The 25,826-nt window shown below is 38.7% G+C and overlaps 1 protein-coding gene and 1 long non-coding RNA gene across 18 annotated transcripts in view; both read left to right on the plus strand.

The window, feature by feature from the left end:
* WNK1 (WNK lysine deficient protein kinase 1) overlaps positions 1-25,744 on the plus strand; it is a 136,918-nt gene extending 111,174 nt beyond the window's left edge. For 7 of the 17 annotated variants that reach the window (XM_036457105.2, XM_036457111.2, XM_036457115.2 and 4 more), the window contains 11 exons: positions 1,447-1,530; positions 3,787-3,864; positions 4,427-4,487; positions 8,688-8,746; positions 10,567-11,228; positions 13,052-13,254; positions 14,658-14,852; positions 15,744-15,836; positions 18,950-18,991; positions 21,963-22,150; positions 22,859-25,744. In XM_036457105.2, the coding sequence (XP_036312998.1) occupies positions 1,447-1,530; positions 3,787-3,864; positions 4,427-4,487; positions 8,688-8,746; positions 10,567-11,228; positions 13,052-13,254; positions 14,658-14,852; positions 15,744-15,836; positions 18,950-18,991; positions 21,963-22,150; positions 22,859-23,176 (1,983 nt within the window). In that variant the 3' untranslated portion in view covers positions 23,177-25,744. Of the gene's footprint in view, positions 1-1,446; positions 1,531-3,786; positions 3,865-4,426; positions 4,488-8,687; positions 8,747-10,566; positions 11,229-13,051; positions 13,255-14,657; positions 14,853-15,743; positions 15,837-18,949; positions 18,992-20,799; positions 21,380-21,962; positions 22,151-22,858 lie in introns of those variants that run through there. The other 10 variants (XM_036457109.2, XM_036457118.2, XM_036457121.2 and 7 more) reach the window with 7 other exon arrangements.
* On the plus strand, positions 7,671-8,223 carry LOC118729702. The gene is made up of 2 exons (XR_004991250.2): positions 7,671-7,724; positions 7,918-8,223. It is a non-coding gene; the product is annotated as an uncharacterized LOC118729702 (long non-coding RNA).
* Positions 25,745-25,826: the final 82 nt, after the last annotated feature.

The following is a 25,826-nucleotide window of genomic DNA, read 5'->3' on the forward strand; positions in this document are numbered from 1 at the left end:
ATCAGGTCTAAAGGGGAGGGAAGTTGGGGGGACCAGGCTGGCAGGGGAGCATTTAGGCATTGACCAGGCTGGCAGGGGAGTAGTTAGGGGATGATCAGGCTGGCAGGCAGAAGTGGTTATGGGCAATCAGACAGGCAAACGGTTGGGACTCAGTAGTCCTGAATATGTCCCAAGGGGTCCCAGATTGGAGAGGGTGCAGGCTGGGCTGAGGGACACACACACACACACACACACACACACTGTGTGCACAAATTTTGTGCACCAGGCCTCTAATTTTTTTAATAAATTGATTTATTTATTTATAAGTCATTTATAAATAGGTTATTTTAGTGTATATGTACATTGAACATGAAATACTTTTCCTTTTGAAATATGATAGGATTTGGTGGTTATCTGTACTGCATGATTTTCTTAGAATTATAATAATCAGGTAAAATTACAGCCTTTTCTTCCCAATTGGTACAAATTAAAGGAATTTATCCCAAAAGAGAGCTAAATGCTTCTACTGGCAATTATACATATCCTGTTTCCCCAAAAATAAGACAGTGTCTTATATTAATTTTTTCTCCCAAAGTTGCGCTAGGTCTTATTTTCAGGGGATGTCTTATCTTTCCATGTGCTAGGTCTTATTTTCGGAGGATGCCTTATTTTCGGGGAAACACGGTAGTAACAAGTTCATAATCTTTGTTTCAATAAGAATGAAGCAAATTATCTGCCTTGCTTAGATTCCACAGATGTATAATATAGGGTCAATAAAAAATTGAAAGTTAATAATAAATGTGATACAAAGGAAGAGTAAAGAATCTAATCTTAGAAATAAAATAACTAGAAGGTGTTTTCAAATTCTGCTATGGTGGGTTTTCTCTCATTGTGCCATCTTAAATCTCCCTGATCTTTTCCAAATAATAAGGCTATATACTTTTCTCATACTGTATTATATGCATTGCCATTGATAGGAAATCCTGTTAACAGTAGTTAATATAGAAGCTTTATTCAGACAGAAAACAAATTGCTTGATAGTATTGGATTTCTGATGCCTTTTGTTATCAGGCCTGACCCTTGGTTACTTCTGAATTGTTTTCGTTTTCTCAGAAAAGTCTTGTTTGTTTTAGGAAAAGCCTGATTACACTGTACCAAAGAAGTGGTTCAAAAATATCTGGACCATGCCTCTCATGTTCACACAACCTTTGTTCACTCTATTTTCCCTAAAGAATTAACTTCTTATTAAATTTTACTATTCATTTTATTGGTATGTCACAATGTCCCCTATAATAGTATCATGGTTACAGTGTCCTTTATTTAAGAGTGCAACCCAGGTGACAAGCACGCCTTAACTATTATAGATACATATTATTCTTATGCTTCTGCAATTTAAATTGTTGATTTGTTCTCCAGTCTTTACATTTCAGTGCCTCATGGACTTGAATTTTTCTTCATTGTCTGTAGGTTGTGTCAGTGGGTACTGAACTTCTAGCTGGTGTTCCATCCAGTGAGCAGCCGCCACCTTTTCCAGGACCTTCACTATCTCAGGTGCCCCAAGACTTGGCATATTTCTTTTTGTGCCCCTATTTTCTTTCACAAAGGGTATTTAAATTCTCCATTGTGGGATCATGACTTCTGGTTTCTATTTGGTTTTGACTTAGTGACAGCTTTCTTTTAAAATAGCGTAGCTAACAACCCAAGCCCTGTTTAAAGTAAGAAGCCTCATAGTTAATTTATTTGTAGTGTTGCTTCAAGTCATCCAGAAAACATTCAATATTAATATTTTTTTCATATTTTACAAAGGAAGAAAATAGCAAAGTTACGTGTATACAGAATTAACTTTGAAAGCTCCCTAGGAAAGTGTATCATACTAATAATTGATAATACCCTTTTTCTATGAGTTTATTACAACCATTTTTTTTAATTTGACATTTCTTTTAATGGCCATTGAATTAAGTAATTGGCTTATATGTAGGTGGTTATAGGGTTATGTTTCATGAAAAAGATACATCTTTAAATACAAAAATCTCTCAGCTCAGGTGAAATGAGATTCCTCATAGAGGAACTTAGACCAGTGACATGAATGTGAGATTCCTGTCTCACAGTTCTGCCCACTGGGTAGAATGATGGTCAGAATTGCTTACACTATTTAAATTCTTATCTTTTCCACCCTAATCTACCACCCACACATTTAGTTGAATTACCATGGGAAGTACTCATTATGCACCCATCGTAACCATGAAAAAGCTTCTGTGTGGGTCAAACCTAGTAAACATTGAAACTAAATTAGGAATTTATTTTAGAACAAAATAAGAAGAACATAGTAAATTGCTAATTTGAAAAGCCTGAATTTGTCTTTGCTTCTTTAATCCCCAGATATACAGTAGCACATAATTTAATGAACTTACCATAATAAAGTTTTAACTCCAACAAAGAACTTACTTCATCAGCCACTAAGTTTTGAAAAAAATTGCATTGTGGAAGTCTGTAAATTGGGAGTTTCAAACCTATTTTCTCATCAGAAGCATCTATTTTATATATTTAAAAGTCTAAGTGACCGAATGACCAGTTGCTATGATGGGCACTGCCCATCAGGGGACAGACACTTAACGCAGGAGCTGCCCCCTGGTGGTCAGTGTACTCACACAGTGGGAGTGCCACCCAGTTTACCAACCCGTCCTGGTGGCCCACCAGCCTGGTGGCAGCCACTCCCTCCCTCATTAGTCCTGCATGTGCAATCTCCAGAGAACGGGCCAGTCACAGAGTGCCACCAGCCTGATCCCAACAGTGCCCGTTGGCCTGGAAGTCAGCCTCAGGCACTGTGGCCGCTTCCCCTTCCTAGACGCTCAGCAAGGAATAATATAAAAGTGCTGCCAAGTGGCTCCCAACAACCAGCATGAATGTCAGTGGGACAGATCCAGATCCCTGGCTGGCAAGGGCATCCCGCCGCCCACCCAGAGGGCCAATCACATTTTGGCCCCCACCCCTTAACCTCCTCAGGACCCCACCAATGCACAAATTTGTGTACCGGACCTCTAATGAAATTATAATTTCTAACAGAGCTGTAAGTGTGATGAGAAAAAGCAATAAGTCGTGAAAGGGTAAGTGGATAGTGCCTACATATAGACAGGGAATAATAGCATAAGTAAAAGCTATAGAATAGGTTGCTAGAAGTCAAGATAGGTGGATGTTAAGTGACTGTGGCAAGAGAAAAGTTTATGGCCTTAAGATGTATAGTAATAAGACCTGATTAATAGGATGGAATACTCAGACCTCCAGTTCCTCCTTCCTGTCATTTATAAGGCAGGTATAAGAGTATAGGTTATTAAAACTTTATTAAAATAATATTCCTGATAGTGCCATCTTCTATTTGTAAGACCAAGGTCTCAGAAAGATTAACCAAACTGAAAAAGAAAATAGGGAACATGTGATACTCTTAATTTACCAATAGATCTTGATACATTTTTCAGAATATACTTTAAGGAGAGGATAAATAGACAATTTTTCTATCACTTTAACATTGAACATAAAAGGTAAGAAAGAAAACTTAGAAACTGTAAAAACAAATGTAATAGTTTCTCTAAGGTTTGAGGTTGACATATGTTTTTGAAAGACTGGTAAATCATTCAAGCAATATTTCTAAGTTGAACTTGGCATATTGAATTTCATATTCACTGAATAGACATGTTATATAATGTCAATCTAAAGCATAAAACAGTATGTCCTATATAAATGGGCTATATATAGGGGCTCCGAATATGCTAAAGAACTATATTTATTGTGGTCATTTTCATTCAATCCCAGCAACCTCTGGAAGATCTTGATGCTCAATTGAGAAGAGCACTTAGTCCAGAGACTATTGCAGTAACATCTACAGTTGGTGTAAGTTTTTAAAATCTTGATAAAATCTTCCCATAACCCTAATGTATTACATTCCTAGAACATAAACTGTAAACTCTAGAGACTATTAATATCTTTAACACCTATTTTGTCTGTTTTTGTTCAAGCCAGCAGAAATGAAACCAGTTAATGAAAAATTGACACTGACCGAGTAGTGTAACTGGAAAATATTTTATTTGAAAAATACTTTTTCTTTGGTTAGAATTATACCAAAGATTTTGTATTTATGATTCAGAGGAGACTATACTCTAAAGTTTTAACTTCTTCCTTTCAGGCATGTGACATAATAATATTCTGATTAAAACTAGTTTTCTATGAATATTCAAGTTATACTCAAGTATTCATGCAAAAAAATTAAGAAAGCAATGCAGAAGGGTTAAGGCTCAATTTCTCCATTAAAATATGTCTTTCTTTACATTAGACCTGTTTTTCAGCTGTTAAAAAAAAATTCCCTCAGACATAAGTGTTTCTTCAAAGCAGCAGGCCAAATTTTAAGACTGACCAAAGCTAAAGATTTTGTGGTATCTGTATCTGTGTTTTGCAGCCTGTGTCTGTGGTGCCTCCAACAGCAGTTACAGAAGCAGGAGCACAGCCTCAGAAGGATGGTAAGAAGCATATTATATAAGTATAGTAATTTAGAAGTATTGCTACCTCCCTATAAATGATTACTCTTTCAAAGACACTTTCTTTCTTCTTCTTTTTTTCTTTTTTAATGGAGAACATGCAAGGAATAAAAATAGTTTCTTAGCATAAAACCCTTTGTCATTAGTTATCCCTAGGTTCTTGCTAAGAGAGATGAAAAAATTCAAGCACATATAAAAGTTAATTTACTGATAACTTCGTGGCTTGTGTGACACTAAATATATAGAGATAAACTTGAATAGCATAGTTGGTAGAAATACAAATGTAAGATTTCAGTTAATCAGTTTAAACATTTTTATCTCTTTTTGGAGTCATTAGAGTTGGCATGTCCATAAAATATAATCTCTTTAGAAGGGCATACTTCCAACTTAATTTTGCAAAAATTAGCTATATCATCAACTTAAATATTTTATTAGGACTTTTTATTACCCTGTGCTTAGTCATAAGTCTATATAAATTACTTCTATTCTAAAGTGTTGTAGTGGGTCTCTTTTCATTTAAATCATCAGTCCCACAGAATCTAGGAAATCTAGAGGTTCTGTATTTTTGTTGCCTTTTCCTTCAGAATCCAGTTTAATAGTGAAAATACTTAAATGTGAGCTATACTTATGCAATGTGATTTTTGCATACCACATGCTTAATATTAATTTTCCCTTTTTATAAAAATATATCTATTCTCAATACCACCTGACATAAATGTACTTCCCTGTATAACTATTTTTAAGATATATATATATATATATTTTTTAATTGATTTCAGAGAGGAAGGGAGAGAAAGATAGAAACATTAATGAGAGAGAATCATTGACTGGTTGCCTCCTGTGTGACCACTACTGGGGATTAGGCCCACACCCTGGGCATGTGCCTTGACCAGAAATCGAAACATGACCGCCTGGTTCATAAGTCGATGCTCAACCACTGAGCCACACAGGCTAGTCTTCCGTATAACTTTTAATAAGATTACCTAAGTGCTTTTCTTCTTATCTTTCTTAAATGTTAAATTTTATTTAAAACCTTTCAAAATATTTTCAAGGGAATTGATTCTGTTGAAAAATAAGTGACTCGAAAAATCACTGGAACAAATGATAAATTCTAGAAATGGACAAACTATGGGAAAATAGAATATTAAAAAGGTGACCTTTTAAATCATAATGTAATGGGATATTTCAGTAAATGGTTTGGGATAATTGGACAGCCATCTGGGAAAAAAGCAAAAATCACTAGCCTTCAACCAAAATAAATTCCAAATGGATCAGTGATTTTTTTTTTTTTTAATGATACTATATGAATGGTGCAGTAGAGAGAAAAAAGGAAACTTTTTCTTTAATCCTTAAATTTTAACTGTCTAGATCAGAGTCAGCAAGCTTTTCCTGCAGAAGGCTAGGTAAATATATTAGTCTTTGCTAGCCATACAATCTCTGTCACAACTACTCAAATCTATTGTAACGCCACAGCAGCAATAGATAAGACATAAATGAATGGGTTTCACTGTTTCCAATAAAATTTATTTACTAAAACAAGCAGTGGGCTGAATTTGATCCATGCATTGTAGCTTGCTGATCCCTCATTTAGAGAGAGGTGGTGTTGTGTTTAATATGTTTAATACCCAGCCCAGAAGTGGTAATAGATTTCAATTTTTCTGCTTGGAAAACAACATGCCATTTAGTCCAAAGATAAATGAAAAACTGGAAAATGTATGCATGTGCGTGTATTTGTATCCCAAAAGGGCTCCTTTGCTAATATTAAGAGTTCTATAAATTGAACATGGACAAGAAATAAAAGATTAAGCCGAGACTGGTTTGGCTCAATGGATAGAGCATCGGCCTGTGGCCTGAAGGGTCCCAGGTTCAGTTCTGGTCAGGAGAATGTACCTTGGTTGCAGGCATTATCCCCAGTAGGGAGTGTGCAAGAGGCAGCTGATCGATGACTCTCTCTCATCGATGTTTCTAACTCTCTATCTCTCTCCTTTTCTGTCTGTACAAAATCAATAAAATATATCTATATATTTTTAAAAAGATTTTAAAAAAAAGGAACATAGGCATGAAAATACTTACTTTATGATAACAGAAATGCAAAATAAAACCACAAGTGATAGCACTTATCGTTTCTCATTGGTAAATTCAGACATTTAATAAATAGTCACCATTGACTTGGTATAGTCTCTTTGGAGGTAAATTTAGTTGTCTATGGAAGTTTTAAATGGCATTGATTCAGTACTTCCATAGCTAGATATTTATTCCACAGACCTATAATAAAATATTTTTAAAAAAAACAAAAAAAAGAAAAAGAAAATATTGATTAGACCATTTTTATAACAGCAAGAAGTTTGAATAACTTAAATGTTCAGTAGAGGCCTGGTTAAAATGTTGAACATTTTTTTTAAAAAATTATATCTACTTTTTGCATACATTCAGTACAACACTATGCAGCCATTAAAAATAATGAAGCATCAATACAGAATGATCTCTAAGTTATAACATATGAAAATATCAAAATTCATATTCTACTGATTGTGTGAAATAAAGAAAATGCCAGTATAGATTTTATCTCTAGAAAAAAGTTCAAACAAGTGGTTATCCCTAGAGAGGCACCAGGTAGCTTTAAAGTTGCTCAGAACTGCATGTTAATGGTTCTAACACCTTTACTGTCTTGTTCTAGGAATTTGTCTAAGTTTTACCTAACCAGTTTGCCATAGCTGGGTTTTTGTGGGGGTTTTTTATTATATTTTATTGATTTTTTTTTTTTTTTTTTACACAGAAGGAGAGGTTTAGACAGTTAGAAACATCGATGGGAGAGAAACATTGATCAGCTGCCTCTTGCACACCTTCCACTGGGGATGTGCCCACAACCAAGGTACATTCCCCTGACCAGAATTGAACCTGGGACCCTTCAGGCTACAGGCCGATGCTCTATCCATTGAGCCGAACCGGTCAGGGCAATAGCTGGTTTTCATTTAAAAGTGGGTCTTAATAGCCCTAGCTGGTTTGGCTCAGTAGCTAGAACTCAGTGGCTAGAACTGCGGACTGAAGGATCCCAGGTTCGATTCCAATCAAGGGCACGTGCCTGGGCTGCAGGTTTGATCCCTGGGGATCGAGCAGGAGGCAGCCAATCAATGATTCTCTCTCATCATTGATGTCTCTATCTCTCCCTGAAATCAATAAAAATATATACTTTTTAAAAATTGGGTCTTAATATCCTAGGTCCGTGGTTGGCAAACTGCGGCTCTTTGGCCCTTTAAGTGTGGCTCTTTCACAAAATACCATGGCCTATTTTGAAGAAGTGGTGTTAGAAAAAGTTTTAGTTTAAAAAATGTGGCTCTCAAAAGAAATTTCAATCATTGTACTGTTGATATTTGGCTCTGTTGACTAATGAGTTTGCCAACCACTGTCCTAGGTGAAATCTCAGTGTTCCCTTCATTTATTTACATCTTTGAGTTAAAGAGTGAGTAACAGTCTAACTGCTTATTAACCTTAGTTTTATAATATCTTCTAATATTATAGTTAAGCTGCAAAGCTACTTTGGTTATACAATACTCAGTATTACCAGTGGGGGATACATTTCAAGACGTATCCAGTAGACGCCTAAAACTGCAAATAGTATGGAACCCTAAATGTATACTATGATTTTTCCTATACATACACACCTATGATAAAGTTAAATTTATAAATTAAGCATGGTAAGAGACTAACAATGACTCATGAAAAATAGAGCAACTCTAATAATATACTATAATAAAAATTATGTGCATGTTTTCTCTCACTTTCTCTCTCAATATCTGAAATTACTATGGATAACTGACACCACTGAAAGTGAACCAGTGGATAAGGAGGACTCCTGTAGGGAACTTATTCCTTCAAACATGCCATATCAACATACATGTGTACCAATAAAGGCAAGGGTAAATGATAAATATTCAGACTTGGACAGTTTTCTCTAAACAATACAATTTTTCATACTAAAGGTATCTTCTGGGAGAGCAAACAATAACTTTTTCCTTGTTAGACAAAGCCCAGGGTGAAAGCGAGTTAAGGAAATTTTCCCTGCCTCTAACAATTTTCACCTGATAATGTGGTTCCATTTTGCTGTATTTCTGGCCACTGGGAAAAGAAGATAATTAGAGATGCTGATTTAAGTTCTTTTCCTCCTCCATTTATTTGTTCTAGTGCCACAAGTCACTGCAGCTAGTTCAGGAACTGGTGTTTTTAAAACGGGGCGATTTCAGGTAAGACAATCACTTTTCCTTGATTTGATTCCCCCTTTTGGGGAATGTATATTTAACAGAATTATTACCTACCTTTTGGGACTTAATTGCCAATATGATGATATATTTCTTTTGTATAGAACTTTATAGCTCTTACTATTTTTCCCTATTCAAAATAATACATGTTAGGGAAATATGGGATATTTAGAACAGTAGATAAATAATAGAAAATGATACTATCTGCCTCTCCTTCCACCTTCCCCAGGATTACTTTTTAGGGTGTTATTTCCTTCCATTCCTTTTTTCTGGATATGTGAATACCTAAAATTGCCCTTGCTTCCCTGAACTCTTAATGATACGTTATAGCTTTTCCCTCATCTAATGATTTATTTATGTAACCATTCACCTGTTATTAGTCATTAGGTTGCTTTCCAATATAATGATCAAAATAACAGTAAACAACTTTGTATATAAAATATTTTCCATGTTTAGGAAAATCTTTTAGGATTAATTTCTGAAGCAAAAATACTGAGTCAAGTGATTATTCATTTTATTTTTACAGTTGGCCCAACAAGGGAACATTTTCTGGCTGTTAGGATGTAGTGCCAAACAAACTTGAAAAATCATTTTTATTACAAATTTAACACTACTTTTCAATTATTCTTGTCAGCCAGTGGTTGTTGGCACCAATTCAACAGCAATAGGAATCCCCAATTTGGGGTGCTGTGAAGAAGGAAACTTTATTCAGTGCAGAACACCTCAATTGTGATGCAGCATGGCTGTGAGGCAGCCCTGGGGTCAGGTCGCACTCTGGCTAGACAGCTCTGCTCCTTGTTGGTCTGCTCTGCTCCATGCTGGTAAACTTTGGCTTGCATTGATCTGCTTTGTTCTGCTCCAGTGAGATACCTTCAGCTAGGGAAATGCAATCATCAGCTGTTGGTGAAAAGGGAAAGTATGCTCCAGAGCCAGAAAGGAGCTGATTTATATAGACTGAAGTTCCCTGACCTTTGGTCCCTGATTGATCCATCTTCATGCAATTGAGGGCTCCCAATTCCTCACAGTTGGTCCAAAAGGCACAGGACAGAATCAAGCCACTCTGATTGGTTGAAGAAGTTGTTAACTGCTCAGTTCTGACTGGATGGAGAAAGCTTCTGTCCTATTAGTTAAAATAGTATTCTAGGAACTCTTTCATAAGGGCTGGATCAGATGGCAGAAAGAATGCAGACAGGTAGCTCAGTGCAGGTTTCTCCCTAAAGCACAGTTTGTGTGAGAGGCCCCTGTATGGAAATGACTGCTAGCTCTATTTGTTTTGTTTTGTTTTGTTTTGTTTTGTTTTGTTTTGTTTTCATTTGAGGCCAGTTAGCCACCAGGAGCCCTTCTTAATAGGCATCTTTTTCTCAGGGTTCACATTCTCATGATAATGCTTGGTTGTGTTGATTCTTGAAGCTTAGCTGGCATTTAACATTTATTGGATTTAATCTTTGCAGTTTTTCTTACTCACAAGCAATGCCCAACATTCCGTGACCAGTTGTTATTTCTATTTTTACTAAAATTTGAATGTGTGAGTCCTGTGCATTAGATATAAAAGTAGTAATTTACTTAGTAAGCTTAGCTAGGCACTCAGAATATACTTCTAATCTCTATATCTTAGTACAGATGTGTTGTTCTCTATAATGGTATTCTATTTTCACAAGCACAGCCCATTTTATAATGGACTATGTAAACAGATAATTAGCCTACTTATTGGCTAGGAAATAAAGTATTTCTGTTATTTTCTTTTTTTATGGTCCATTCTAAAAAATAAATATTAAAAGAATCTTACTTTGGTCCCTCTCCATCAGGTTTCAGTTGCAATGGATGATGCCCAGAAAGAGAGTAAAAATAAGTTTGAAGGTGCAAAGTCTGTTCATTTTGAATCCAGCACTTCAGAATCCTCAGTGCTATCGAGTAGTAGTCCAGAGAGTACCCTGGTGAAGCCAGAACCTAATGGGATGACCATCCCTGGTATCTCCTCAGATATGCCAGATAGTGCCCACAAAACTCCTGCCTCAGAAGCAAAGTCAGAAATCGGGCAGCCTACCAAGGTCGGACGTTTTCAGGTGACAACTACAGCAAACCAAGTAGGTCGTTTCTCCGTATCAAGAACTGAAGATAAGGTCATGGAGGCAAAGAAAGAGGGACCAATGGCATCTCCTCCTTTTATGGATTTGGAGCAAGCTGTTCTTCCTGCTGCGATACCAAAGAAAGGAAAGCCTGAATTGTCAGATCCTTCGCATCTGAATGGGCCATCTTCTGACTTGGAGGCTGCCTTCCTAAGTAGGGATGTGGATGATGGTTCAGGTAGTCCACACTCCCCCCCTCAACTGAGCTCGAGGAGCCTTCCTATCCAAAATCTAAGTCAGAGCCTTAGTAACTCACTCAACTCCTCTTACATGAGTAGTGACAATGAGTCAGATATTGAAGATGAAGACTTAAAGTTAGAGCTGCGACGACTACGAGAAAAGTACGTATGTTTTCTCCTGTGAAGAATAATGGCAGGCCGAAACCGGTTTGGCTCAGTGGTAGAGCGTCAGTCTATGGACTGAAAGGTCCCAGGTTCGATTCCGGTCAAGGGCATGTACCTTGGTTGCGGGCACATCCACGGTAAGGGGGTGTGCAAGAGGCAGCTGGTCGATGTTTCTCTCTCATCGACATTTCTAGCTCTCTATCCCTCTCTCCTCCTCTCTGTAAAAAATCAATAAAATATATTAAAAAAAAAAAAAAAAGAATAATGGCAGAATTAAGACCTAACTCTTAATTAGGTGCCTATATTAGTATTCTTTTCACTACACTGTGATTATGTCTCCATTTCTTTTATTTACTTACTTACTTAGAGGCCCAGTACACTTATTTTTGCACAGGTGGGGTCCCTCAGGCTGACCTGCACCCTCTCTCAATCCAAGAATCCTTGGGGGATGTTGGAGGCCCACTGCACAGATTTGGTCCAGTCCCTGCAGGCCAGGCTGAGGGATGCTACTGGTGCACGAATCTGTGCACTGGGCCAGTTTTGGCCTGATCCCTTAGGCCAGGCCAAGGGGCCTCTAGTATGCATATAAGGTCTTAATCTCTTCACCCTCTCACCCTCCTTCTCCTACCTTCTGAGATTCATCAGTCTGTTCTATGTTTCCATGCCTGTGTGTTGAGCTTCTACCCCCTGGTGGTCAGTACACATCATAGCTACCAGTCGACTGGTAGCTTAGGCTTTTATATATAGATTTTAAAAAATATATTGTTACTGATTTCAGAGAGGAAGGGAAAGGGAGAGAGATAGAAACATCAATGATGAGAGAGAATCATTGATTGGCTGCCTTCTGCATACTCCCTACTGGGGATCAAGCCCGCAACCTGGGCATGTGCCCTTGATTGGAATTGAACCTGGGACCCTTTAGTCCAGTGTTTTTCAACCTTTTTTGGGCAAAGGCACACTTGTTTTATGAAAAAAATCACGAGGCACACCACCATTAGAAAATGTTAAAAAATTTAACTCTGTGCCTATATTGACTATATATAAAGTAATTCTCTTGAATGGGAATCAAATAAACACAAAGAAAGTATTTTATAATTACTTTATTATGAAATATTAAGTAAACAAAATAGTGAAAAATTATAAAATTCTTGTCTTGTCTGCACCTACGGCACACCAGGCAACATCTCGCGGAACAGCGGTTGAAAAACGCTGCTTTAGTCTGCAGGCTGACACTCTATCCACTGAGCCAAACCAGCTAGGGCATGTCTCATTTCTTATAAAGAGAAGGTAATGGGCAAAAGCTAGTTATCTGAATGTAGTTCTTATTGGATCTCCTGTACTCATCAGGACCCATAGCATTTCTAGTTATAGAACTTTGTCAGCATTTTTTGTGTTATTGTTACTATATCATTTTTATTAATAGCACTTTTATCATTATTAACCTACTCTTAGCTATTTATTAGTCTACCAAATGAACCACTGTTAGAAGATTTTGTTGATCATATTTGACAAACTGGATCAGAGTAGCAAAATCAGTACTCCTGTGTATAATCTCAAAAGCCAGGAAATCTTTTTTCTCCTACTGCATCATCAACCATTTGTTGGCTGGGAGCTTGTTGGATTTTAGCTTGGGTAATGGAGGCCAGCACGATGCGTTGACAAACTAGAATCTCAAGGTGTAGTAGAAACTAGATTAAATACATTTGGGGCAAAGATTCAAAAGTAAGTACTTCAGTGGAGGTTAAAGAATATGTGGTTAAGTCTTGTTTGAACAAAGGTGTTTTTAATATTTTTGAATTATGTCTGGTTATCTTTCATAGACACCTTAAAGAGATTCAAGATCTGCAGAGTCGCCAGAAACATGAAATTGAATCTTTGTATACCAAACTGGGCAAGGTTCCCCCTGCTGTCATTATTCCCCCAGCTGCCCCTCTTTCAGGAAGAAGAAGGCGACCCACTAAAAGCAAAGGCAGCAAATCTAGTCGCATCAGTTCCTTGGGCAGTAAAAGCCCCCAGCTTTCAGGTAAGAAGCCCTGGACCAGGCCAGCCATGGCTGTCCCATCTTTTATTTCTGTCTTCAACAGTGTATATAACCTATTGAACATTTGTTGTTTTTGTTATTTCAAAAGAATTTAATTGACTTTCCTAATATTCTTACTTCCTTGAATTCTCTGCTCCCCATATTTATAGTACCTCTTTTTTAATTCATGGAAGTAGACTGGGTGAGTTGAATGGCCTATTCCATTATAATCTATTCAGGGGTCCTCAAACTTTTTAAAGTGGGGGCCAGATCACGGTCCCTCAGAGAGCTGGAGGGCCGGACTATATGAACTACTAATTCCTACTGTAACACCTCGGCTGCGCTCACTGCCCAAAAAACCTGGCGGGCCGGATCAGACTCCTCTGCAGGCCGCATGTGGCCCGAGGGCCGTAGTTTGAAGACGCCTGAATTGTTATCCATGGGTAGTCTTCATTTATAGTTTTTAAGGATAAAGCATTAAGCTTTGCAAAGTTCAGGTAGATTCTTCCTTTCAGTGAATGGATTAGTCATAATTGTGACTGGGATAAATACAAATTTCATATAAATATTTGAGTATGTCTTAAGTGATAATTTCCTTGATTAAAGTTTTTATTTTATTTGCCTATATTGGGATAAAGAACTTCCTAGTGTTTGTAACTAAAGAAAATAGTTTAATTATAATCCCTTGTAATGAATTGTACATTTTTTAAATTGTGATAAACAGTGTTTATCCTTTGGTGAAATTATGGTAATGTTAACAGGTAATTAGTTGAAAAGTAAAAAAGTTTGCAATAAGTGTATACCTCATATTTGCTCATAAATAAGTTGGAGATCAGTTGCAAACTTTTTAGCAGCTTTCCATTCTCTGGAAGTTTTAGTGACCCAAATTTTCTCTAGCACATTTGAACCAAATCAGTTGTAGAGATGTGATTATAAGGAATAGCAACTATTTTTAACACCTCTTTTGTACTTGATCTGACATATACTTATAAGGAAAATTAAGCAGACACTGCTTGCCAAACCTATTTGTATCATGATCCAACTCAGTGTTTTACAGTAGAGTTGTGGAACTGCAAAATAGAATTCTCTTGTATCTATATATTCTATACCGACGGTCAGCAACCTTGTGGACCACCAGTTGGTGACCACTGTTCTAGACTTCTTACTCAGCTCAGATTTGTGATCCATCTAGGTCTTCTAAAACTAAAAATGTTTCAGGATAGTTTCCTATGGCCCTCTTATCTGTTGATTCTCATGCCATTCCTCACTTCCTCTCCTGTTCATTAGTTATAGCTTTTGGCCCATTAATCACTCAATGAGAGAAATTGGAGGAATAAGGGCAGTGCCTAGTAAAGTGCATTGGGAAAGCTGTACATGTCTGTTCATGCCACTTTGTCTTCTGGCAGGTAATTTGTCTGGTCAGAGTGCAGCTTCAGGCTTGCACCCCCAGCAAACCCTCCAACCTCCTGGCAACATCCCAGAGACTGGGCAAAGTCAGCTGTTACAGCCTCTTAAGCCATCTCCCTCTAGTGACAACCTCTATTCAGCCTTCACCAGTGATGGTGCCATTTCAGTACCAAGCCTTTCTGCTCCAGGTCAAGGTAAGAAAGCAAAGCAGCCATCATCTTCCAAAAACATTCAAATGGAGATATTGCCGTATCTGGGACAAAAGCCTAATGTGTAGCTTATTGTTAAGGTGAGTTGGAAGACCAGTTGACCAGAACATCGCCTGTGTATTGTACATTTCCAAGGATCTATGAGCTGAAGGGGGGGAAAGTGATTAGATAGGTGTACTCATCGCTCCTATCAGGTGAAATCACTTCTTTTCAAAGGATTACAGCAAATGGTTAGGATTGTGACCTATATGAAGAACTCTTTTGGGATTGCAACTTATACTTATGACTAGACAGATTTCCTGCCCTAAATTCTAAGGAGTTTTAGCAGTTCCTGAAAGCTAACTTGCTAGATTAACTAATGTGGACTTTTTAAATTTCTAAGTATGGGAGTAGCATACTAAAATGAATTGACCTACAATTCAATTTATATATTATTTACTTTTTGAATATGGTTTTATTTATTAATGATTGCTCAAAAGATTCCTGTAGAGGAAAGAGCTTCTAGTAACCTTAGAACAAGTATTTGAAGGAGTTCAGTGTCTGGGTAGAAAAGAATGAGAAAAAATATGAATAGGTCACTTTGGTATCTTTGTCACAATTTCACTGAAATTAAAGATTAGATTATCTTTTCACAAGATAAATGTACTTTTTGGTAAGAACTCAAACTAGCTAGCATTATTCCCACTGTGAAAGCTTTTGGCAGGTGGAGGGAATTGAGGCCTAATTTTCCTGTCTTGATATTTGACCTTTTCCCTAGAAGCTTGTTCTGTGTGTCATTGTAGCGCATTTCACCACTCCAGCCTCAAGTTTCTAACATCTTGTAGTTGTGTTCTGTCTCTTCTCTCTCTGTTCTTCCCTGTTTCTCCCTTCCCACAGGCTGTGCGAAGTTTAACTGTGCATCTGAGCAGGTGACATTCAAACCTGGTGGCAGGAGGACCCGATTTCTGAGTACGCCCTGCTTGGCTCTTTGTGTGTAACACCTTTACTCCTTCCTTGCCCTTGTTTTTCTGCTGCTTGGATCTGATATTTCACGCAGTCCATTTTCATTTGTCTTTGTATATCATTTACTCAGCGGCTTGGCTGAACTACTGTTACCCTCAGAAGTTTGGGTCCCTACATTAATTATTATAAAAGGTGTAGAAATAATAATAGGTAAACTTCAAAATAACCTTCTGATAGAATTGCTTCTTCATAGATCCATATAGTGTGGTATTACCGTATTTTTCGGACCATAAGACGCTCTGGACCATAAGACGCACCAGTTTTTAGAGAAGGGAAATGAAGAAAAAAAGATTCTGAAACAAATAGTGTCCTAAAATATTTTATGTGCATTAAAACCCAACACCACAGTCATAAACACATGTAATCAACCCTGTAAAGTAAACAGCATTTAGAACCATTTTAGAGCCGGGCAAGCACACAGAGACCACACAGAGCCGGGCAAGTAAAAAACTTTTTTTTTTTTAAATATATGTGTAGGCTATATTTGGACCATAAGACGCAGGGACTTTTTCCCCCCACTTATGGGGGGAAAAAGTGCGTCTTATGGTCCGAAAAATACAGTAGGTTACATAGATTGCTGGGTCTTTTAGAATTATGAAAACTGGACCCTGGTCAGGTACTCATTGGTTAGAGCGGTGGTTTCCCAACTTTTTGGGGGGCCATGCCCCACCTAAGCTTCTCTAAAATACAGATGCCCGCCTGCCCTCCCCCCCCATGACATATAATTCTTATTATTCAAAAAGTGAACTTCTCTTCATGTGGAGGAAGCCTGAAAGGCAATTAACTTGGTCTAAACAAGCTTCCAAAGAACATGGCAACCATGAAAGAGAAAAATAAAAGAATGAAAGGACAACTGAAGTACTAAAGAAGAAATCACTAAGAAAGTGTTAAAAAATAATAATATGAAGTGATACAAAAAAATTACAAGTAAGTTTCAAAACATATAATAGAGAACTGAAATGCATAAATGTCACATTATGTACTGTATATGAGGCCCTTAGAACCATAAGAAATGCAAAAAAAGTCACTGTTAATAACTCATTCTTGAATTGGCCCCCTTAAAAATCAAATTGTTCCCCTGTGGGGTGTCCCACGTTGGAAACCACTAGTTTAGAGCTTCTTCCTGATAAACACCAAGGTCAATGGTTTGATTCCCAGTCAGGGCACACACAAGAATCAACCAGTGAATGCATAAGTGAACAACAAGTCAGTGTTTCTCTATCTCTAATTCTCTCTCTCCCTTCCTTCTCCTTACTCTCTGAAATCAATCAATGAATTTTTTTTTAAAAGAAAGAATAATGAAGATAATTTTTGTCCTATTCAGTGAGAAGTGACAGAAAGCATCTTGACCACTGATGCACTTAGATCCTGGCAGCAGGTAAAAGTTATACCCTATTTTTCAGAGGAGGCTGTTATCTTTTTCTGGTCAATTAAGCCTAACCATCAGCTGAAAAGATGCAAGAATTTCCTCATTGGATCTTTTCACCACTACTACTTTCTAATTTCATAATATCAGGTGTTGAAAGGTTTTTAGTGTACTTACTTTCATAAAGCATTTATTCTGTTAAAGACCAAATCCCAGCACCTGCAAGTGAAAATGATTGCTGAGATTTCTAAGCCTTCTTAAAGGCACAATAGCAAAACCTCTCCAGCCCATCTTTCCCAACTGTGACATGAAGATGACACCTGTCCTCTAGGGTTGTTTTACAAATCACATACATAGAAACAGGCAGCACAGGGGAAGCACAATCATTGCCCTCTGATTGGCTAGTAAATGTAAATTGAAATAAAATTTTTAAAATGAAAGTAGGACTCAAATAGAAAACTTAGAGTTTAAATAAAGGTCTCTGTTAAGGCCTCAAACTTCTGATGTGGTTATTGAAGTGCTTTTTAAATGCATGTGCTAAGGCCATCACTATTTCCAAGTATGGTTCAGAGGTCCTTGGGCCTCTCATATCACTAGCCAAAGCTAATTAACAAAAGTGGGAGGCATTACCCAGTTTGGTAGTTTTCCAAGCATGTGCGATTTTTGAGCTTTCTGGTTAAACTAGGCTGGACCAAGCATACTAACATTTTGATACTTAAATAAGCATTTAATTTATATGTCCAGCTAGAAAGATGAAAAGACATTAATACTAGGAGGCAAGTGTTAAAACAGCCTGAAATGTCTAACAGAATTAAGAGAACCAAGGCTTTTTTGTGAAGTATAAAGTGGTAGATACCACTTTAAATTAATTAAGTGAATTCTCATCACACGCTTAAAGGTAGGTGGTATAATACTGTTTTTGAATAAAAGTGTTGAGAAATATGAAAATCTTACCGCTTTCTGCTGGGTCTAAAATTAAAGGTGACACCAGTATATGTATATCTTATAAGCCTTGGTGACCAAATTGCAGGAGGCAGGTTTAAAGCAAACGTGGAAAGAAAAATCAGGTGTTTTTAGACTATCTAATAGTTTGGGATGCATTATTCTGTGCTCTCCAAATAGATAATGGTTTGGAAGCATGGCTTGCCTTAATGCTTTATTTATGTTCAAAAGTTGCTTGTTTTCTATATACTTTTAAATATCTTTCTAAAGGGGAAAGTATTAGTATGTCTAGGATGTGGAAATATATTAGCCAATTTAAATTAAGAGAAAACTGTAACAATGGTAATATCTATCAGCCCACTGTGGTAGAATTGCTAATGCGTTTAATTGAGTGCTTTTTAACATCCCAGCAGGAGAAACAGAAAGCGGGACAGGGTCAGTGGAAAGACTGCTTGGGTATTTGAAATTCAAGCAGTGAGATCTGAGAGACTGGAGTGCCTCCGCTCCCACAGCCTAATGCAGGCATTGCTCTTCTAGATACAAACATTGGGTATGAAATCCAGCTTCTGTCAGCTAGGTCCCACAGCTCGTCAGAGAACCAAGGCAAAGCTAAGTCCCATGGAACTACCTCTGTGGCAAAGGCTCCAGGTCCTACCAGTCTGTCTCCCCTCCTGCTTTCTCTTGCTGGGACTTTGTGTGCTGTTTGGAGATTCTAAATATTTTACACTGATGTTTCTTTATTTTAACACATTGCTCTCTCTTTGTGCTTCAGGGAAGATGGTGAAAAAAGTCTGTCCTTGCAACCAGCTCTGTAGTAATTATCTTTTATTTTTCTGTTACTTTTGGTCCTTGATTGCAAAGCTTGTTATCCTTGAGTTCTTTGAACCTTGAAGCCTCACAACTCCCTGATTCCCAATTTCCATCTCTCTAGTTCCACACCCTTTTCTGATATATTCTTTAACATGCTTATTTGCTGACCACTGGCTATCCTCTCAGATTAAGAAATCACCTCATAGTCAGTGTTTTCATTGATGACCCCCTGCAAGCCTACCTCTGTGGCATTATGGATTGATAAGCTGATGGATATGTACAGAGAGATCAAGGACTCCTGACTCCTTTGCGAAATAATTAGTTAGTTAACAAAAATGTGCCTGTCTCTAGAAAATCAGCAGTGGTCACAGCATACAAGAGCCCATTACCCCACATCTGCTAGGTTGGTGAGGTGAGAGGCATAACTTTGTAGAGTTTGGCTTCATAGATTGGTAGTTTCTCATTAAAGTTCAGGCAATTCAACAACCCCACAGGCCACCTATAGGGTCAACCAGAAAACACTATACTTGGGATATATGGGCAATAAGTTGTGGCTACTAATAGGTTGTTGTACTAGGATCTGGCGTGTGGGGGTGGGGAAAATGTATTACAGCAGGAGAAAACTGAAGAACCGATTTTGAGTGATTCAGCATGCACTTCTGAGAGCTTTTCAGCAGAATTGAGAAAGGTTTAAAGGTTAGTCATTATACTCTGGAAGGTACACAGTGTTCTCAGAAATATTTGCATTAAGAATGTTCTTAGACATTTTATTACTGAAATGAACTAAATTCACGGTGTATTCTAGTTTTTATAGTCAGCTTCTCCCAGGAGTTTATTTCTAGTCAGAAAAGGATGTGTTTATTTCCTTTAATGGGAAAACCTGTTTTCAGAAGCCAGTCAACTGTATGGTTGACTCTCCCTCAAGGTATAAACCTTACCTTCAGAATACAGTACTTTGTAATATATATTAAAGTGAGAAATGAGATTTGGTCATAAAGGGTCCTCAAAGCATGAAAGGCAACAAGCATGAGACCAAAGCGGTGGGACGCCCAGCACGAGCTTTGTAATTGGTGTTCACCTCAACAGAGCTTCTTGTATTTGGCTTTGACAGCTCTGCTCACTTGGGATAGTGTCTGGTTACATCAAGCTCGCTAAGCAATCACCATTCAAACTGGATGGTGGTCCTCATGCATGACTTGCTTGTCTTCTGTACTTCACCATCATGACCGCCATCCTCACTGCCTCTTCCTCCCTCCCATCCCACTACTGTCTCACTCTCGCTGTTCAGGAAGGCTGTTTCCTGTGCCATAGCGGAACTTACTCTTCCCTTTACACTGTATGTGCAAGAGCAATTCCCTGTGACTCCCGTGGGCACTGAGAAGGGAGCTAGCACACACTACAGTAGTTCCATGTCAAGCCTTGGTGGTAAGAAGCATGTGACCTTCCTCTGCAGCTTCACCTCTGAATTAGCTGTTTCTCAAGTACAGACATGCTTGTGTGTGCCATCCCTGGATATTGTGGTAGAAACTTGATCAGCAATGGATCATAAAGGGCTTTTCAATGGCAGAGTTGCTTCAGGTATGCGGCTGTGCTCCATTGCTGCTTTGACCTTGAAAGCAAGAAAATGTATGCATTTAGGTAGCCCCCAGCATTACTGGGATATCTTAAGGCCTAGTGCTCACAACTGAGTAGTTCTTATTTATTCTATAGTAAATGTGATATCTGCTAAGAAGGTGGGGTGAAGGTAAACAAACAAGACCATGACTCTTCTCTCCCTCTTCCCTAAAACTTGCCTCTTCGCATAATCTTCAGTGTGCCCTCCAGCAGAGCCGAAATCAGGCAGGATACACTCCTTTCTTCTCATCAAACTATAGAAATAGAACTCCTTCATTGCACCTCAAAGCTTCCTCCTCCCTTCTGCACCCCTGCCTCAGCTGAGTGTTCCTGTTGCTTCCACATAAGAGAGCTTGCTGCTCTGGGAAAGGTGGGGAAGGGCTGAGGATCCTCGAACCAGCTGAAACAGGTCATCTTCAGGAAAAGCATGCCTTCTTAGAGCTGAAAGATTCAGGCAAACAATAAACCTTCCTCACAAGTAAACTTGGTTCTTCACTCATAGGAAACTGGGGGAGGTTGAAGCCTTAATTCCTCTCAAGTGTATGTTTACAAATTGTGTTTATGGGGTCCAGATGAAAACGTTTTTTTTTAACAGAGCATGCTGTTTCTCTTATCCCCTCTTTCTATTAAGGGGGCGGAGGGGTTAGGAATGGCCGAATCCACATGGTTTGGGAACCATGTCTTTTCCTGGGCCAAACACCTGTCTTTGCGTTTCTGTAACTCCTACTTGAACCCTGGCCCAGTGCTCAAGAAATCATCTTGTTTGCCCTGCGTTCTGTAACACTCTAGAGCACATGTGTCAAACACAAGGCCTGCGGGCCAAATCCGTCCCGCCAGGCCTTGCAATGTGGCCCGCATCGTGCTGTCATCACTGCACTCCGCTGCGTTTCCATCACAATGACAGTTTATGACTGTTCAGTAAACCATTCGGCCCGCGATTTAGGCTGGATTTTAGATTTTGGCCCCTTCTCTGATTGAGTTCGACACCCCTACTCTAGAGCAACTAGCCTCCCTGACCATCCCACTCTTCCCTCATCGATGCAGTGCTGAACACGTTTGCTGGCAGTACATTCAGTACTGTGTGAATGGGCTGGAAGAGGGCCCTGCCCTTTGTACCAACCATAGTCCTGAGTTCTTTAGCCTTCCTTACTGCAGCTCCTGAAGAGAATCTGGTTTCATTGCCCTGTTAGCCAGCATTGGCTAAATAAGGCCTTGGGATCTTCCTTTCTTGCATGGCTTCCCAATCCATCCTCCCCATTCTGTGGCTTGCCATTCATCATTCTGTGAAGCTTTTCCTGTTCATTAAATTATAATCCAAACACCATGTAATTGCTATATTCTGTTGCTTCTTCTAACTCTAGGGACCAGCAGCACAAACACTGTTGGGGGAACAGTGAACAGCCAAGCTGCCCAAACACAGCCTCCTGCCATGACCTCCAGCAGGAAGGGCACATTCACAGATGACCTGCACAAGTTGGTGGACAATTGGGCCCGAGATGCCATGAATCTTTCAGGCAGGAGAGGAAGCAAAGGACATATGAATTACGAGGTAAGTTTTCCCTTTTTGCCATTTTCCTACTCTATTCATGTCACTTAGCACATCTGAGACCATGCTTAACATTTCAGACAGTGATCTACTTCAGTGGCTCATTAATTTTAACACTTTTTAAAAATACAGTTTTATTGATTTCAGAGAAAAGGGGGAGAGAGAAGTATCAATGATGAGAATCATTGATCTGCTGTCTCCTGCACGCCCTCTTCTGTGGATTGAGCTTGCAACCCTGGCATATGCCCTGTCTAGGAATCGAACCGTCAACTCCTAGTCCATGGGTTGACACCCAATCACTACACCATACCAGCCAGGCAATTTTAATACTTTTAGAAAAACAAGACAAAAATCACCCAAGTACCCTTTTATTTTTACTTCCCTGTATCCTTCACTCCCTATTGGTCAACTCAATTTTTTCTTTCCTTTATTACCCTGTACTGCATGCCCACCATCATACGCGCACGCGCGCGCGCGCGCGCGCACACCACCACCACCACCACCACCACCACCACCACCACCACCACCCAGTTCCAGTCAGAATGGTTTTTCTCACTGGTTAGATAAGTGTGAAGAGCCAATAATAATTATTATGAAAGGTTTTATAAGATTAGAACAGCCTGGCTGTAAAATTATAGTTTGGTATTCCCATTTCGCACTCATGCATGTTATGCCCACACCACACTTTACAATGAGTTGTTTTGTTTTCAGGGCCCTGGAATGGCAAGGAAGTTCTCTGCACCTGGTCAGCTGTGCATCTCCATGACCTCAAACCTGGGTGGCCCTGCCCCCATCTCTGCAGCATCAGCTACCTCTCTAGGTCACTTCACCAAGGCTATGTGCCCCCCACAGCAGTACACTTTCCCAGCTCCTCCCTTTGGCACTCAGTGGAGTGGGACAGGTGGCCCTGCACCACAGCCACTTGGGCAGTTCCAGCCTGTGGGAACTGCCTCCTTACAGAATTTCAACATCAGCAATTTGCAGAAATCCATCAGCAACCCCCCAGGTTCCAACCTGCGGACCACTTAGACCTAGAGACATTAACTGAGTAGATTTGGGGACAGGAAAGAGTGCTGATTGGGGGCAGAGGGGTTAGTAGCCTATATATACTAACTACTTGTGCTGCATTTAACTGATTATTTCTTGCCAGAAAGGAATGTTTTAAATACTGCTTAGAGCCCTCAAAATGGAGTCTTCCTCCCCTTCACCATTAATTGGAGCGGGACAAGAAGGAAAGAGCAGCTTTCTTGTGGTGGGGTAGCTTCAATGTGTGCTTTCCTGTTTACCTGTACCCAACAGTGAGGGCTAGGAAAGAGAAGGGCTTTTATCAGGAAGCTATTCGAGTGCTCAAGGGAAAACCAAACCCCATCTGTATTTTTAAGTGGGTGTAGCTCTTAATTTTGGCACCCACCCCAAGTCCCTCATTCTTTCAAGAATCTAAGCCACAAGACAAAATAAAGGTATTGGGTGTTTTCTTACCCTGTCCCCCCACCCACTTCTCCCCTTTCCTTTTTTTCTCTCTTTAGAACCCATTGAAAAACACCAGAAGATTGAGGTTGCAGCCCTTTCTTATGATAGGTCATTAGTGCTTTAAGCAAACGATATTAGCAGCTTTGACTGCAGCACTAGCAATTAAGAAAAAAAAGTTCCCTGCGGACATGTAACTTTGCCATCAGTTTTGATGTGGAAACACTGTGATATATAAATGTTGTTGGACAACAGTAGTTTTAAGATGAAAATATGAAAGGTTTAAAAGGTTGACAAAAAAGCTAGCTCTGTTCTTTACTTATTGAGACACTTTAACTTTTTCCTTTGTATTTCCATTGTATTAGATAAATAAATGTGAATGTAAAATTGTATAAATTACTTACTTGAATACTTCTGTTCTCCCAGTATTGCTTGCTGGATATTTTAGTGCCTTGGACTTCTATTGCTTTTGCCATTAGCATCAACTTCTCATCAGACCCCAGATCAGCAAAGGGCATGTGGGAGGAAATCTAAGGCCCAGGTGACCCCAGCAGTGGGTCAAGCCAAAGGGAAATTGAGTGTTCTTGTTATTTAACAATTTTGTCTAGAGCAGGTATGAGATGAGCAGGGTGAGAAGTTAGTTGACATCAGTGCTTGAAAGCAGAAAGTTCTGTTTCAGGAATGGTGAAGAGGGGTGCTGTAATAAAATTGGGCATTTTAAAGGATTAAAGGAGGCGAAGGACAAGTGAAAGAAAAAGACAAAGGTATGGGAGAACAAACTTGTTTGAAGATATGTGATGCCATAGCCTTACTCGGTGAGCTGGGCTTGCACAGACCTAGAACAAATGGCTAAACATGGGAAGCGAGAGGGGTTGATTTTAAAGTTGGGAAACGGGATAGTGAAGTGTCACAGATGGAAAAAGTTGCTCTAAGAAAAACCGTTTGGATTGCTTTCCTCTTGCTGCAAATATACCAGGTATTTCTAAGCTTGGAGTGTTGTATTTTTGTAGAAAGTGGAACCACATCTGAAGCAAGCATTGTGTAGGAAAGAATCATATTCTTCCTGTTTTTCTCCTATGTCCAAATGGTTGCAGGATCATAATCTGTTGTGCCACCTTTATTTCTGCAATTGCAACTGATATTCTCACATTTCATTTTAACAAATATTCTCCTTAATAACTGCAACCAACCAGTGTTATTTAGTGATATGCCTAGTTATAATGGGCAGTTCTATCATTTTCAGAGCTTTCAGGAAATACTCTCCTAATTGGCTAACTGGGGGTCTCTATTATCTCTGAAGATGGGGGGAAAGCTAGGACTCTTTAATTTTTTTGGGTGCTTCTTGTCTTGACTCTTGAGTTGGGAAATTGACATATTTCCAACCTCTTACCCACCTCAATGGCACATCCCAGGGATCACAATAGGAAGAGCCTCACTGTTGTCCCTTCGTGGCCGTTTCTTTCCATTAGCCTGGGCCCCGATGATGCAAACGAAAGCTGAAGGTTTTAGGAAGGTAGAAATGAAAAGGGCAGAGGTTCCAAGCCCTCCTTCGAAATTGTTTACTTATTCATTCTCTGCTTATAATTCTTAGGGAGATGGTGAGAGTAAGGAATAGAAGAAGTTAATGAGAAATGGACCACCTAAGACAAATGAAACAATACTTTTTACTAGAGAAACAAGCAAGCCAAATGCAGCACATTGTTTGTTATTTTGGTTCAATAATTTTGAGATCTCTTCATTCACAAAAAAGAAAGAACTGGTTTTATTTACTGTTGATTTTTTTTTTTTCCCTTCCTGTGGATGAAATAACTGAAGCCTAGAGGAATCAACTAGCTACTGAAATGTTTAAATTATTTTTGTGTTAATAGTACACTTTGAGTATCTTTTCCACATTAAAAAATCTTTCTGAATTATAAATGTTTTCCTTACATTATTTAACAATGTATACTGTTTTTAAAAAAAATGAATAAACAATTCAAACCTTGGGTTTCTCTGCAGCCGTTAATTGTACATTTTGCACTAACTTTGGGTGTTGCGCTTCTTGTAAGATTGCGCTTTGTGCTTCAGTTTGTAACCTTTGTAGACTTATTTAATGAAACCATTCAAATAAACCAAACTTGCTTTTGATGAGTTGTGGGGTTTCATTCCCAGCCAATTCATTTTTCATTATTTCATTAGATATTTTGTGTGTAATTTATAATTGGATTCCTAA

Source organism: Pipistrellus kuhlii, unplaced genomic scaffold (assembly GCF_014108245.1).
Source record: "Pipistrellus kuhlii isolate mPipKuh1 unplaced genomic scaffold, mPipKuh1.p scaffold_m20_p_3, whole genome shotgun sequence".
Lineage (NCBI taxonomy): Eukaryota > Metazoa > Chordata > Mammalia > Chiroptera > Vespertilionidae > Pipistrellus > Pipistrellus kuhlii.